At 44.0% G+C, this 14,736-nt stretch overlaps 1 protein-coding gene across 1 annotated transcript in view; it reads left to right on the top strand.

Annotated features, from left to right (window-relative positions):
* Nucleotides 1-1,944: 1,944 nt before the first annotated feature.
* The window catches only part of LOC122797232 (nucleoprotein TPR-like), a 1,117,229-nt gene continuing 1,104,437 nt past the window's right edge, over nt 1,945-14,736 (top strand). The window contains exon 1 of the mRNA XM_044066070.1: nt 1,945-2,064. Coding sequence (XP_043922005.1) covers nt 1,992-2,064 — 73 coding nt within the window. The 5' untranslated portion in view covers nt 1,945-1,991. The remainder of the gene's footprint in view (nt 2,065-14,736) is intronic.

The following is a 14,736-nucleotide window of genomic DNA, read 5'->3' as shown; positions in this document are numbered from 1 at the left end:
ATTGTAGGTGCTTGCAGGTGAGAGTCTTGCCTCCAATAACATTGTATAATTACATCTCTCACATAGCATATTCATATGTTTGAGGATTAGGTTGTCTGTACACAAGGCAATTACTGCATTGCCTCAGGATGCCCGTGTCCACCAGGTCAGCTGCAGAGATGGAGAAATGCATGAACATGGCTTTGAATTCTTGTTTATTCTGCAGGAGGGATAGTACAAGGTGTGTTCACAGCTGACAAGGCCAGTTGCTGTAGGAGCGTAGATTACAGTCAAGACTGCCTAAAATAGCCTAGGGTCAAGCTTGAGGTTTGAGTACTTCTCATCATGCATACTAGCATCTTGCTACACAGCTAGGAACTTAGGAAATTAGAAATTTAGTTGTAAAGGAAAAAATTTAGTTCTAGGTCTGTGTCCTTAGAGGGCACTGCCAACCACTACTGCATGATAAGCAGCATTTGCAATGATTTTCTGCAGGCAGAAACAAAGCTTAACCAAATTAGCCCTATTCCTAATAGCAAGCGGGCATGTGGTGGTTTTAACGGTATACCAGTTTACACCAGCTCAGAAGTGACCTTACCCACCCCCTTACTGCCTCTAGAGAGTAGGCCAAAGACTTCCTAATATAAAAACATGGTCTGGGGCCACCCAGAGTGCATAAACAACAGATTAAGGCTAGAAACAAAACTGTGCATGAAATCAAAGAAAATGACAAGTCCAGGATAGTTGTAATTTCATACCAAGAAAAAGTCACTGTAATTAGTACTTGGATTAGTGATACAGCACAAACAGATTTTCAGATAAGGTGCACTTCAGTACTCAGCAGTAAATATACAATTCTGTCAGAGTCTGCAACCCAACAAACACTTGCATTGTATTAGCAATAAAAGCTAAAATGTAGGTTTGAAGTGCAAAATCGTCTTCAAAAACAACACAGTTTAACAGCAAAACAGTACTTATTTGCAGTGCAAATATGACATGCAGGAATACAGCAGCAAAAGTGAAATAAGAAAACGGCATTATGCTATTTTTTAAAAAGGTATAAATTTTTGTAAAACTTTGCGTGTCTGGTTTATGTGCATTTGTTTTAAATTTTGGTGACTTTCACTCAATGATTTTTGTTAACTGTGAACACTAATTGCAAGTTTTGAACTGGTCTATTGTGTGTCGTATAGTGGAAAATTTGACAAAGGTGTACATTACCATACTTTGGTTCAGTGCTTCACGACGATGCATTTCAGAATTAAGATACATTAGTTGGTGCTTAATCATGGGAGATAGTCTTGTGCATTAGTGCAACTTTTATTTGTGATCCACACACAATGAAGACTTGAAACTTGTACAGGACCACATGCTGTCACCACTTTTCCTAGTAATGGGTCTGTTGAACTTTAATTTTACTTCTTACACAAGGTAGGTTTGTTTGTTTAAGTAATGCTGGCATATTTAGTTGAACATCTGGTAACGCCAGTATTCTTTTATTAATTCTAATCAGTTTTCCAGCATTTTTTCTGTACAGAAACGAGCTATGTTCCCAACTCTTTTAGACATATATTTTTAGGAGTAGGAGTTATCATGTTTGCTACTTCCTGCTTTATTAGTGCAGTAACATTGTGGCAGTAGAGCAGTGTGTATACGTTTTAGTGAAGGAAGTCGTCGAGAATGTTTTTATTTCACTGTGTGCACTGTGTAGATCACAGAACTTAAAAAAATGGATTTAATCTACAGCATAGGTTTTAAGTTTGCTCTTTATTGGGTGTGTAATATTTGGCATTTGTATCACTTTGCAAGTTATTTGAGGCATGATCCAGCTAAATTTCTACAATTCCTTTTAGTTATTTTCTTGGCCATAAATTGCCTGCCATTTGATAGCTTAGTATATGACACAAGAAAAATGGTTGCGATACAATGCCAAATTACTAATGGTGATTTGTTTTTGATCAGAATTTCCCGAAAGACGACTATGCGAAGAAGTGTCCTCAAAACACAGTTTTATGCCAAATGAGGTGCATCAATTGGATGTCGAGTTCAATGATTTTCAGCATTACTTGGAACCTGCTATTACTGGTATGATATGTTTGTGTTTTTGCTTATTCTGGCAGGTTTATTTGTTGCTAATGTATGATGGTAGTTCACTTTAGTGCCATAGTTATGACAAATTTTTCCTTAAATTATTTCGCTACCTCTTATAATAATCCATCTTTAGAAAATTGGTTGGTTGGGAAAGATGGTCAATGTTTGTGTTTATGTATCCCTTTTTGAACTAAGCTGGACTGGATATCCTCCAGAATCCTGTTGATTTCACTGTTTCAGTCATTACGTTTGAGTTATCTGCCTGCCGGCAGCCCTCAGTCGACCTGAATATCAAAGTCTTGGATTCCTGCATCGGATGCTGTCTCTTCTTCCATGACATCATGGGTATAAAACATGCAGTCGACACCATTACATCAGTCTTGCTTGCCGCGCAGTGCCCGAAGCAGAAGCAGTTCGCAAGTGCTGGTTGGCCAACTCCTGAAATTTTCGTTTTCGAATTTCAGAACCGAAGTCTTCAAAAAAGCTAAGTACCCATTGGGGATCCCTTTTCTTGCTCTTAACCGATGTCAGTAAAAGTTAACAATTGTCTTACCCTGTGGAAAGCAAGTATCTCATAAAGATTTTCATTCGTACTGCATTCCTTGCTTAGGCCCAGACCATGACGTCTTTTGCTGTCGGTTTTGTGCCTTATTCAACCACCGAACTATTCGTCGGCTGTCTATTTTTGCAACAAATTATTTTGGCCCTTGGTATAACTATCCAGAAATGGCTTCAGTAAGTCATCCGACTACCGACATTCCGAAAAAACGTAAAGATAAAGACTGAGACAAACCACATAGGTCCAAAACTGCCGACGACGCTTCTGTTAAGTTAGTCACCAGTTCGCTGGTACTCGGTGAGGCACTTTCGCAGACCCTGATGCCCGCTACTTCAGATTCGCAGGCCTCTACTGAGACCCGTTCAGAGTCAGGTATGCTGCGAGATGCTTCTTCGACTGTGGAACCTGCAGATGTCTCTACCTTGGATGGGTCCGGATCCGCTGTGCAGGCACTGGCTTCTGAGGGTGCATTCAGGCCTACAGATCTGCATTTCAAACCGATGCCATCTAGACCTAAAACTTGACCCACACCTAGAAAACAGACGTCCAAACCGCATGGTCAGGCCCATATCCCTAAAAAAACAAATGCTTAGAATTTCTGAAGACCTTATTACTTTAATTAGGGGAAGCCAGCCTCCCCCCCCTCTAAGAGACCTAGAACTGATTTTCCTTCTGATTCTTCTGATCAGGATTCTGAAATTTCTGTTTCTTCTGATTACCAGGATTTGCCCTTATCTACCTATGAGGATTCTGATGTAGAGGATTCCATTCCCTCTGCTTCCCCTCCAGAAGATTTTTCTTTTGGCGAAACCTTGCACTCTTAGGGAGCATTTCCACTGCGAAAGCTCTGACTCCAAAAAGAGACTTAGGGAATTCTTACTTCTCCCTCAGCACAGGCCTTTAGCTATCCCTCCTGTTCTGGACTTTGTAGATGATGCCTTCTTGGAGTCTAGCCTGGCCCTAGACACTTTACCTTCAGCTCCCAGTAATCCTGACAGGTATTAGAGTACCTGACTCTCACAAGTTCCTCTTCAAGAATCCTACTGTGGCTCCAGGGACCATTTCCCAAGGACCAAAAGGCATTAAGGCTATTGCCAAAAACCCAACCCCCTCTGATAGAGATTCCAGGGCCTTGGACAGATTGGGTAAGAAGGTATACACTTCTGCTACTTTGGCCATTAGGGCCTTAAATTGCCAGTTTCATATGTTAAAGTATCAGCAGCATATTATGGGACTACTTAAACGGAAAATGATGTTGATTCTGGACTGTGATGAAAATAAGGAATTACAGGATTTAATGCATTCTGCTGAACAAGTTGGTAAACATACTTTGCAATGTGGTTTTGACTCTTTAGAAGCATCTTGCAGGGCTGCTGTCACTGGGTCTGTACTTAGAAGGCATGCTTGGCTTAAGGAGCAAAACTTGCCAGATCATGTTAAAGCTAAATTACTGGATGCTCCCTTAAACCAAGGCCACCTGTTTGGCAACAAAACAGAAGTTCTTAAAAAGATGGAGGAAAAAGCTATATCTGTGCAAACTGTTAAAGGTTTCCTGCAAGTACAGCCTTCCAGATTTAGTAAGCATTGGCCTTCTAAGAAGTGGTCCTTTCCAGTCTCCTCAAGTCCAAACCCAGGAACAGCAGACCACTAGGCTACAGTCTCAAGGTACACACGGGCCTAAGCAGTGGGGGACTCTCACTTCCAAAGCTGGAAGTAGTAAGACACCCCCTATGGAAAAATGTCACAATGACTTAACCTTTCCAAGCTCTGCTCAACTGCCTGCTCCCTTAGGGGGAAAGCTCGCACTGCATGCAAAAAACTGGGAACTCATTACCCAGGACAAATGGGTTTTGAATATAGTTTTCCAAGGATACAGATTCCACTTCCACACCTTACCAACCCCAAACGGTTGGCCAGACCTACACCCAAATCAGTGGGCAGAGGCTCACCAGCAGGTTCTCTCTCTTCTAAGTATCAGGGCTATTTAACCTGTCCCTGCAGAAGAAAGGGGACAAGGTTTTCACTCAAGACTTTTCCTGGTACCCAGAAAAAACTGCTCCTGGCATTCTATCCTGGACCTCTCTAGTCTAAACACCTTTTTGGTAATCCCAAAATTCAAAATGCTAACACTTCAACAGCTGCTTCCTGTGCTAGGCAAAGATGCCTGGTTGGCAACCTTAGACTTAAAGGAAGCTTTCCTGCACATTCCAATAAGGGAATCTTGCAGGAAATGCCTACGCTTCAGAGCAGGCTCCATGCACTATCAGATCTCTGCACTTCCCTTTGGCTTATCTACTGCGCCCAGGATATTCACAGTGTCTAGCTCCAGCCATTGCATTTTGCAGGCAGAAAAATATTCAAATGTACCCATACCTGGATGATTGTCTAATTCAGGCAGAAAGCCAGGCCATGTTATTAAAACATTTGGCATTTGTAAAGAAATTTCTAACTTCGCTGGAGTACACCATAAACAAAAAAAAAATCTCATCTGCTACCCTGCCAACAGATTGTATTCCTGGGAGCAACCTTGAACACAACTTCCCAGATAGCTTACCTCACGCCAGAAAGAAGTTTGACAGCCTACTTCAAACTACTGGCCGCAAAGACCCAGCTATCTGCAAGGAAAATTTTGCAAGCCCTGGGATGTTCTTCGTGTTTCACAGTTGCAGTCATTAAATTTGGGTAATCTGCTGGCAGGTTGCCCTCATTCAGCCTGAGTAACAAAGTCTGTGGTCCTGCATCAGTTGCTGTCTCCTCTTCCATGACATCAAGTCGTCAGGGGTATAAAACATGCAGCCGATGCAATTTTAATCAGTCTTTCTTGCCGCTTGGTGCCCAAAGCAGAAGCTGTTCGCAAGTGCTGGTCGGCCGACTCCCGAAATTTTCATTTGAGTTTCAGAACCGAAGTCTTCAAACTAAAGCTAAGTACCCCGTTGGGGAAAATTTTTCTTGCTCCTTACCGATGTCAGTAAAAGTTAATTGCATTACTTGTGGGAAGCAAATACGTCATAAGGATTTTCATTTGTACTGTATTCCTTGCCTAGGCCCTGATCACAATGTGCTTTGCTGTCGGTTTTGTGCTAAATTTAACCAATGCACTATTAAGCGTCTGTATATTTTTGCTTCTAAATATTTTGATTCAAGATTTAACTACCCTGAAATGTCATCGGTTAGCAGTCCGACTACCGGAGTTCACAAAAAACGCAAGGAAAAAGACAGACAGACTGTCTAGGTCCAAAATAGACAACAAAGCTTCTCCTAAGCCAGTCGCCAGTACTCATTGAGGCACTTTCGCAGCCCCTGATACCCTCTGCTTTTGAGTCGCAGGCCTCTACTGAGTCCAGTATGCCGCGAGATTCTGCAAGTATTGAACCCGCAGATGTCTCCCTGTTGGATGAGTCCGGAGCCGCTGAGCAGGCTCCAGCTTCTGAGAGTGTTTTCAGGCCTCAACATTTGTGTATTAGACCGACACCATCATCAGAAACAAGGCCAAAACCAACTTCTGTGTCTAAAAAACCGACACGAGCCACGTGCTCAGGCCCCTATGCCTAAAAAACAAATTATCAAAATGGCTGAGGATTTAATTACCTTGATCAGGGGTTCCTAACCCCCCCCCCCCCCCTACTAAGAGGCCCAGGCAAGGTACTGATTATGAATCTTCAGATCAGGTTCTTCCGATTCCTCTTCTGAAGAATCCATCCCTTCTGCTTCTCCTGAGGATTTCTCTTTTGGAGAGACTTTGCATACTTTAAGGGAACATTTTCACTGGGAGAGTCAGGACTTCTCAAAATCAAAAAAGAGGCTTAGGGATTTTCTTCTTCATCCTCAGCATAGGCCTTTGGCAATACCTCCTGTATTAGACATTGTTGATGTGTTCTAGGAATCAAGCATGGCTCCTGGTTCCCTGCCTCTGGCTCCTAGGAAGCCAGACAGATATTACAGGGTTCCTGACTCCCACAAATTTCTTTTCAAAAATCCTGCTGCTGATCCTGAGACTATTTCTCAGGGTCCCAAGGGTGTTAGGCTTCTACAGCCAAAAATGCTACCCCTTCTGATAGATATTCCAGGGCGTTGGATAGATGGGGAAAGAAGGTTTATACGTCTGCAACCTTGGCAATCAGGGCTTTAAACTGCCAGTTTCATATGCTTAAATATCAACAACATGTTATGGGCTTACTGAAACAGAAAATTATGTTGATTTCTGATTGTGTGGAAAATAGAGTTTATTGCATTAAGCAGAACAGGTTGGAAAGCATACTTTGCAGTGTGGTTTTGATTCCTTGGAGGCCTCTTACAGGGCCGTCATAACTGGATCTGTGATAAGAAGGCATGCCTGGCTCAAGGAGCAAAATCTGCTTGATCATGTTAAAGCTAAATTGTTGGATGTCCCTTTTCAGCATGACAGTCTGTTTGGTAATAAGGCAGAAGAGGTTTTAAAGAAAATGGAAGACAAAGCTAACTCTATGCAAACTGTAAATTTCTTGCAAGTGCTACCACCCAGATTCAGTAGGCACTGGCCTACTAAGAATTGCTCCTTTCCTGTGTCCAACAGAGCCACTCGGGGCAAACCCAGGCGCTCCAAAGGCTCCAGATATCAATCACAGGGATCCTACAGGTCAAGGCAATGGGGTGTCTCCACCTCCAAATCTGGAGGTAACAAAGCACAAACCTACAGTAAGCAGTCTCAGTGACTTTCCTCTGCCATCTCCACGCACTTATCTTTTGGCAGTCCCCTTGGGGGGAAAACTAGTACTTCATGCTCAAAATTGGCATTTAATTACCCAGGACAAGTTGGTATTAAACATAGTATCCCAGGGGTACAGATTTCATTTCAACACATTGTCAATTTCAAACGGATGGCCAGATCTGCCACCAAACCAGTGGGCAGAGGCCCAGAAACAAGTCATGTCCCTCATGTATATGGGGGCTATTCAACCAGTACCAGAAAAGGAAAAAGGACAAGGATTTTATTCAAGACTTTTCCTGGTATCCAGAAAAGACGAATCATGGCGTCCAATTCTGTTCATCAATTCTAAACATGTTCCTGGACATTTCAAAATGCTGACTTTACAACAGCTACTGCCTATGCTAGGCAAGAATGCCTGGTTGGTAACTCTAAACTTGAGGCATACCTGCATATCCCAATAAGGGAGTCTTGCAGAAGATACCTCCGCTTCAAAGCAGGCTTTTTGCATTACCAATTCTCTGCACTGCCCTTTGGCTTATCTACTGCGCCCAGGGTCTTTACAAAGTACCTGGCACCAGTAATTGCCTTTTGCAGACAAAGAAACATTCAAATTTATCCTTATCTGGACGATTGTCTCATTCAGGCAGAGGACAAGGACACTCTTCTTCAACATCTGGCGTTTGTAAAAAGGTTTCTAGCATAACTAGGGTACACCATAAACGAAAAGAAATCACAACTAGTACCCTCTCAAATAATTGCATTCCTGGGTGCAAGCTTGAATACAACTGCCCAGATGGCTTACCTCACGCCACACAAATTCAATTGACAGCATATTTCAAACAAATGGCAACAAAAGCCCAGCTATCTGCAAGACAAATTCTGCAGGCTTTGGGGTTCTTGGCATCCTGCATTCTACTAATTCCATATGCGAGACTGCATATGAGGAAACTTCAATGGTATCTAAAAAGCTTATGGAGTCAACATTGTCACAGCCTGGAAACAATGATTCCTCTCATTCCCTGCCTGCAACAGGAGTTTCTTTGGTGGGCAGAGACATGTCACCAAAACAAGGGACTGTCATTTATTCTACCCCCTGCCACCCAAACCCTAACTACAGACACATCAGACTATGCTTGGGGGCTCACCTGGCAGGGAGATGCATTCAGGGCAAATGGAGCCCAAACCAAATGCATCTATATATCAACCAGAAAGAAATGCTAGCTGTTCAGAATGCTCTGACAGCCTTCAAGGACTTCCTTCATTCAGGACAACTACTGATAAAGATGGACAACACCACAGTTATGTAGTACCTAAGCAGGGGGGTATCCACTCCTACCCCCTTTGCAGACTAGCCATGGCCTTGTTGAGCACAGCCTTGACTTATCAAATACATCTACAAGCTCAGTTCCTGCCAGGAAAGCAAAATACTCTGGCAGATGACCTAAGCAGAAATCTTATGGACCCGCACAAATGGAAACTGGATCCACAAATCTTCAGCATGTTAACACAAAAATGGGGGAGCCCAGACATAGCTTTGGGAAGAGGCAAATAGATCTATTAGTTGGACAAATTCTGCACAAGAACTCATCACAAAAAAGCATGGAAAGTGGATGCTCTATCCTTTAGCTGGAAAAACCTATCAGTCTATGCCTTTCCCCCTCTGCCTCTGCTCTCCAAGGTCTTACTAAAAGTCAGACAGGAAAAACCATAAATGATTCTAATTGCTCCGGACTGGCCTTGCCAACACTGGTACCCGCTTCTAAGGAATATGTCGCACCTTCTTCCGTGGTACTTGCCTCAAACACCTCACCTATTGTCTCAGCAGAACTATCAAATTCTGCACACTCAGCTCCAAACTCTGAATCTTGCAGCATGGCTAATCAACTAATTTCACCAACCACATCTCTCAGTAAACCTGTGATGGATGTCATTTTGGAGGCCAGAAGGCCTAGTACTAGAAAATCTTATGCTGATAAATGGAAGAGATTCTGTGCTTGGAACCAAGCACAAGCAGTAGACACAGCAAAGCCCAATATTCCTCAGATTTTGCAATACTTAACTGAGATGCTTCACAAGGGCCTATCTTTTTCTTCAGTAAAAATTCATGTCTCTGCCATCTCGGCTCATTACAACACAGAGCCTCCCCTCTTTTCTCATCCCCTGCTAAAACAGTACTTCAGAGGGGCTAAAAATTTAAGGCCTCCCAGGAGAACGCCATCTCCTGCATGGGACCTCGATTTTGTGCTGGAAAAACTCACCCTATCTCCTTTTGAACCAGCAGCTACTGCAGATAAAACATTTCTTTCTTGGAAGACCGCCTTTCTTTTGGAAGTCACTTCAGCTAGAAGGGTTCCAGAACTACAGGCCCTCATGGCAGTGGAGCCTTTCATTATTTTTTACCCAGACAGGGTGGCCCTCGGGACCAATCCTTCTTTTATGCTTAAGGTGGTATCCAGTGTGGCTCTTAACCAGACCATTCACCTGCCAACTTTCTTCCCAAATCCGCAGAACAAGGGGGAGCGGATTCTGCATTCATTGGATGTACACAAACAACTAAGATTCTACTTAAACAGGACAGAATCTCTAAGAAAGTCGAAGCAACTACTGGTGGCATTTGCTGCAGGATCAAAGGGGAAGGCTGTATCAAAGCAGAATATTTCTAAATGGATAAGCCATTGCATTCATTTGTGCTACTTGCACCATGGTAAACCTGTGCCCAAGGGGATCGGATCCCATTCCACCAAGGCTGTCTCTACTTCAGCAGCTTTCCTCAGAGGGGTCCCTACCAGAGACATTCTAGAAGCTGCTACTTGCAGCTCAGTTCATATGTTCACAAAGCATTACCATTTATCTCTCTTTTCTAAATCCTGGGCAGGCTTTGCCACTGCAGTCCTGCAGGGCCTTATAGCTGCTCCTAATGCTGTTTAGTTTCATCCTCCCATCCATAGCTTTGGGATTTTACCCCATTTGGGGGGCACCTGACATTGGGGGCAAGAAAAACTGATAAAAATGGCATTGGCTGCATGTTTTATACCCCTGATGACCTGGCATCATGGAAGAGGAGACTGCAACTGACTCAGAACCCAAGACTTTGTTATTCAGGCCGACTGAGGGCAACCTGTCAGCAGATTACCCAAATGTAATGACTGCAACAGTGAACACACTCTAACATCTACATTTATGGTAAGTGTACATAACTGTACGTTTCATGGCCTCTTGCATTCTACTAATTCCATATGCAAGACTGCATATGAAGACACTACAATTGTATCTAAAAAGCCTATGGTGTCAACATTCTCAGGACCTGGAATCAATGATTCCTATCATTCCTTGTATAAAGACAGAGTTTCTTTGGTGGGCAGAGGCCTGTCACCTCAACAAGGGGCTCCATTATAATCTACCCCCTGCCACCCAAACCCTGACTACTGACGCATCAGACTATGCATGGGGGGCTCACTTGGCAGGGCAGTGCATTCAGGGGAAATGGAACCAGAGTCAGATGCACCTGCATATCAACCAAAAAGAAATGCTAGCTGTACAGAATTCCCTGACAGCCTTCAAAGACAACATCCTTCCAGGACAATTATTGATGGACAACACCACATTATTGTGGTACATTAACAGGCTGGGAGGAACCCACTCGTACCCTCTCTGCAGACTAGCCATGGCTCTGTGGAACACAGCCTTGAGCTACCAAGTGCACCTACAAGCTCAATTCCTGCCAGTCAAGCTAAATTCACTGGCAGACGACCTAAGCAGAAATCTCATGGACCCACACGAATGGAAACTGGAACTAAAAATATTCAGCCTCTTTAGGAACAAATGGGGGAACTCCAGAGATAGACCTGTTTGCCTCCCCTCAGAACTACCATTTGGACAAATTCTGCAGAAGGACTCCAGACAATCAAGCTTGGAAAGTGGATGCCCTGTTCTTTACCTGGGAAAGCCTCTCGGTTTATACCTTTCCCCCTCTACCTCTCCTCTCAAAGGTTCTGCTAAAGATCAAACAGGACAAGCCAAGGACAATACTGATTGCACAGGACTGGCCTCGCCGGCACTGGTACCCCCCTCTTGCTCAGTTTGGCACTGCTGGAGCTATGGCACCTACCTCAGACACCTTCCCTGCTGTCCCAGCAGGTGGGCCAGATTCTGCACCCTCAGCTTCAAACCCTGAACCTTGCAGCCTGGTTAATTCCTTCAGCTCTCCAATAGCATCCATCAATAAGCAGGTGTTAGATGTCATTTTGGAAGCAAGGAGGCCTAGTACTAGAAAATCCTATGCTAAAAAGTGGAAAAGATACTGTTCCTGGAGCCAGACTTGGGTGATTGACCCAACGGTGCCCAGTTTACCTCATATTCTTCAGTACTTAACAGAAATGCTCCACAAGGGCTTATCCTTCTCATCAATTAAAATTCATGCCTCTGCCATTTCAGCACATTATAATACTGAACCTCCCCTCTTCTCTCACCCCCTGCTAAAGCAATTCCTCAGTGGGGCTAAAAAATTTAAGACTCCCCAAAGCGAGCCTCTACTCCAGCCTGGGACCTTAACTTTGTATTAGAAAAGCTCACTGTCCCTCCATTTGAACCAGCTGCAACTGTAGAGTTGAAATTCCTTTCTTGGAAAACAGCCTTCCTTCTAGCCATCACTTTAGCAAGAAGAGTTTCTGAATTACAAGCCCTCATGGCAGTGGAGCCCTTCATTATATTCCGTGCAGACAGGGTTTCCTTCAGGACCAATCCTTCCTTTATGCCCAAGGTGGTGTCTAGTGTGGCCCTTAGTCCATTCATTTGCATACTTTTTTCCCTAAGCCACAAAATAAAGGAGAACAAATACTGCACTCTTTGGACGTGCACAGACAGCTTAGATTTTATTTGGACAGGACTAAGCCTCATACAAAATCTGAACAGCTGTTAGTTGGCTTTGCTGCAGGGGCAGAGGGGAAGGCCATTTTCAAAGCAAACCATTTCTAAATGGATAGCCCATTGCATTCATTTCTGCTATAAGCACCATGGAAAACTTACCCCACAGCGGATAAGATCACATTCCACCAGGGCTGCATCTACCTCTACAGCCCATCCCAGAGGAGTCCCTACCAGGGACGTCCTAGAAGCTGCTACCTGGAGCTGTGTACATACCTTTACCAAGCATTACCACATGCCCATTTTTTCAAAATCTAGAGCTGGTTTTGCCACTGCAGAGCTCTTTAACTTTCTCCTCCCTTCCTTAGCTTTGGGAATCAACCCAAATGTAATGACTGCAACAGTGAAACATGAAGAACATAATACAGTTGTGTACACTTTCCATAAATGTAGATGTTCGAGTGTATTCACTATTGCAGTCCTGGTTCCCCTCCCTCTAGCCCCCTAACTTCTCTTGGCTCTACCTTTCCTTCTTGTTTTAAGCTTTCTTGGTGTATTTGCTTTTTGATGGAGGTGTAACATATCGTATAATTGCTTCCCATTGTGGGGGCACCTGACATCTGAGGCAAGAAAAACTGATGTAATGGCGTCAGCTGCATGTTTTATACCCTTGACAACCTGATGTCATGGAAGAAGAGAGAGCATCCGACGCAAGAATCCAAGAATTTGATATTCAGGCCGGCTGAGGGCTACCTGCAGCCAGATAACCCAGATGCAATGACTGCAGCAGTGAATACACTCGAGCATCTACATTTATGGTAAGTGTACACAACGGTACTTTTTACTGCATTCAAGTCAGGAATAAGAAGCTGAACCAGATGTAGGTATATGATTAAAAGTGCAGAGTTGCAGGTTAAAAAAATTGGCATCGTACTTGAAGTGGCGTGTTTGGTAGCAATTTATCTTCCCCTTGAATCTTAACATTATACATCTGTCTTTGCCCCTAAACTGAGTCAACAACCTAATGGTCCAGTTTTAATTAAAAAAAAAAAAAAAAAAAAAAAAAGTTTTTTTTTTAAATCCTGATGTTAACCCATTAGTGGCGATGCTGTATTCCCCACATCTTTATTTAGGCTTACTAAGTGGAAAGTTCTGTTAAGATGTCCTCCTGGTCCTATGTTGCAGTATTCTAGTTGTGGGATTTCCTGCCCTCAGGCGACTCGTACATCGGCTCCTGTACAAAAGCTTCAGCTTGGCTGTTGCAGTGTGCGTTGGACGTCACACGTAAGGCCATAAACCAGGGGCCTTAAATGTGATGTCTGCATGCACAATCCTCAGAACTTTTCATCCGCAGACAACCTGCGCATCGTATCATTGCTTCTTCATAGATGTCATATCTTAAAGATAAGTAACCCGTTGGTTTTCTAATTTCTTATTTTTGCCGATTGTTATTGCTTAGGCTTGGTTGTTGTAGCCTTTAGCTGATGTCAGGTAAAAAGGGAAAGTGCCAGTGCTGGCACCATTAACCCCATAAAGACACCCATGATAGGTGTGTTTTTTGCTTAGGCCGGGAACACAATTACTCCCCCTGTGCATATTATCTGTCTTTTGTGCCTAAGACCCTGCACAGCTGTCTGGCCGCTTTAAACCTCTACCTTGAAAACCAGCTCCTTAAGCGGTTAGCCCTTAGAATGGATCCTGCATCGGAGGCCACACCCGAACCTCTGAGCAAGAACGCCAAGATTCCTAGGCCTTCCTCATCTGCCGCTCCACTTAGTGACGCACTGCCAACTGCAGATATGGGGGTTGAGGCGCGCTCGGTGGATCCATCGACTGCAACAACGTCCCTTGAGGAAGCCGTTGCACAGCCAGTTACCGGCACATCCTCGGAACTTATCCAGACAACAGCTTCCGTCCGTGTCGAGGGGGAACCAGTTTCGGGGGTACCTCCAACCAGCATCCAGACTTTGGATGTGTTAGCCTCCATACACGATGCCAGGCCGCTCCCTGCTTCCACCCCGGCCAAAAAGAGGCAGAAAATTAAACATACCTCCTCTCTACTGAAGCCATATCAGACTGGCAGGTCTTCACCTCCACTCTCATACAGGCCTTTATGGCTCTCAGGCCTTCAGCCTCAGCCCCCTCCACTCTGCCTCTATTGAGCCCTAGGCATGCTTCTGCCTCTTCCCTCCCACCCATGACCCCTCAAGTCAGGAAGAGCATAATTCTTATTTTTCTTCCTCCGAGGACTCCATTTCATATATGTCCGAGATTGCCTCTCCCCAGGAATATTACTCTCCTGATGAGGAATCTGTGGAAGGTGATTCTCCTCCTGAGGATATTACATTTGGTGAGACCATCACCAAGATGGATTACTTTAAATGGGATGCATACCAAATGACTGATACCAAAAAAATGTACTTTGAGCTGCTGCAAGTAGAATCACCCTCCCCTTTGGCGGTCCCCCCCAGTTCTACCTGCTTACTTGGATGCCTTCAACTCTGCTTCTAAGGCTGCAGATTCCAAGCCTCCAGCCACTAATCCCCCCAACTGCTTC

The sequence above is a fragment of the Protopterus annectens genome, chromosome 3.part0 (assembly GCF_019279795.1).
Source record: "Protopterus annectens isolate FY-2018-M chromosome 3.part0, PAN1.0, whole genome shotgun sequence".
Classification (NCBI taxonomy): domain Eukaryota; kingdom Metazoa; phylum Chordata; order Ceratodontiformes; family Protopteridae; genus Protopterus; species Protopterus annectens.
Note: the sequence above shows the minus strand (reverse complement) of the source record. Positions and strands in the feature narration are given on the sequence as shown.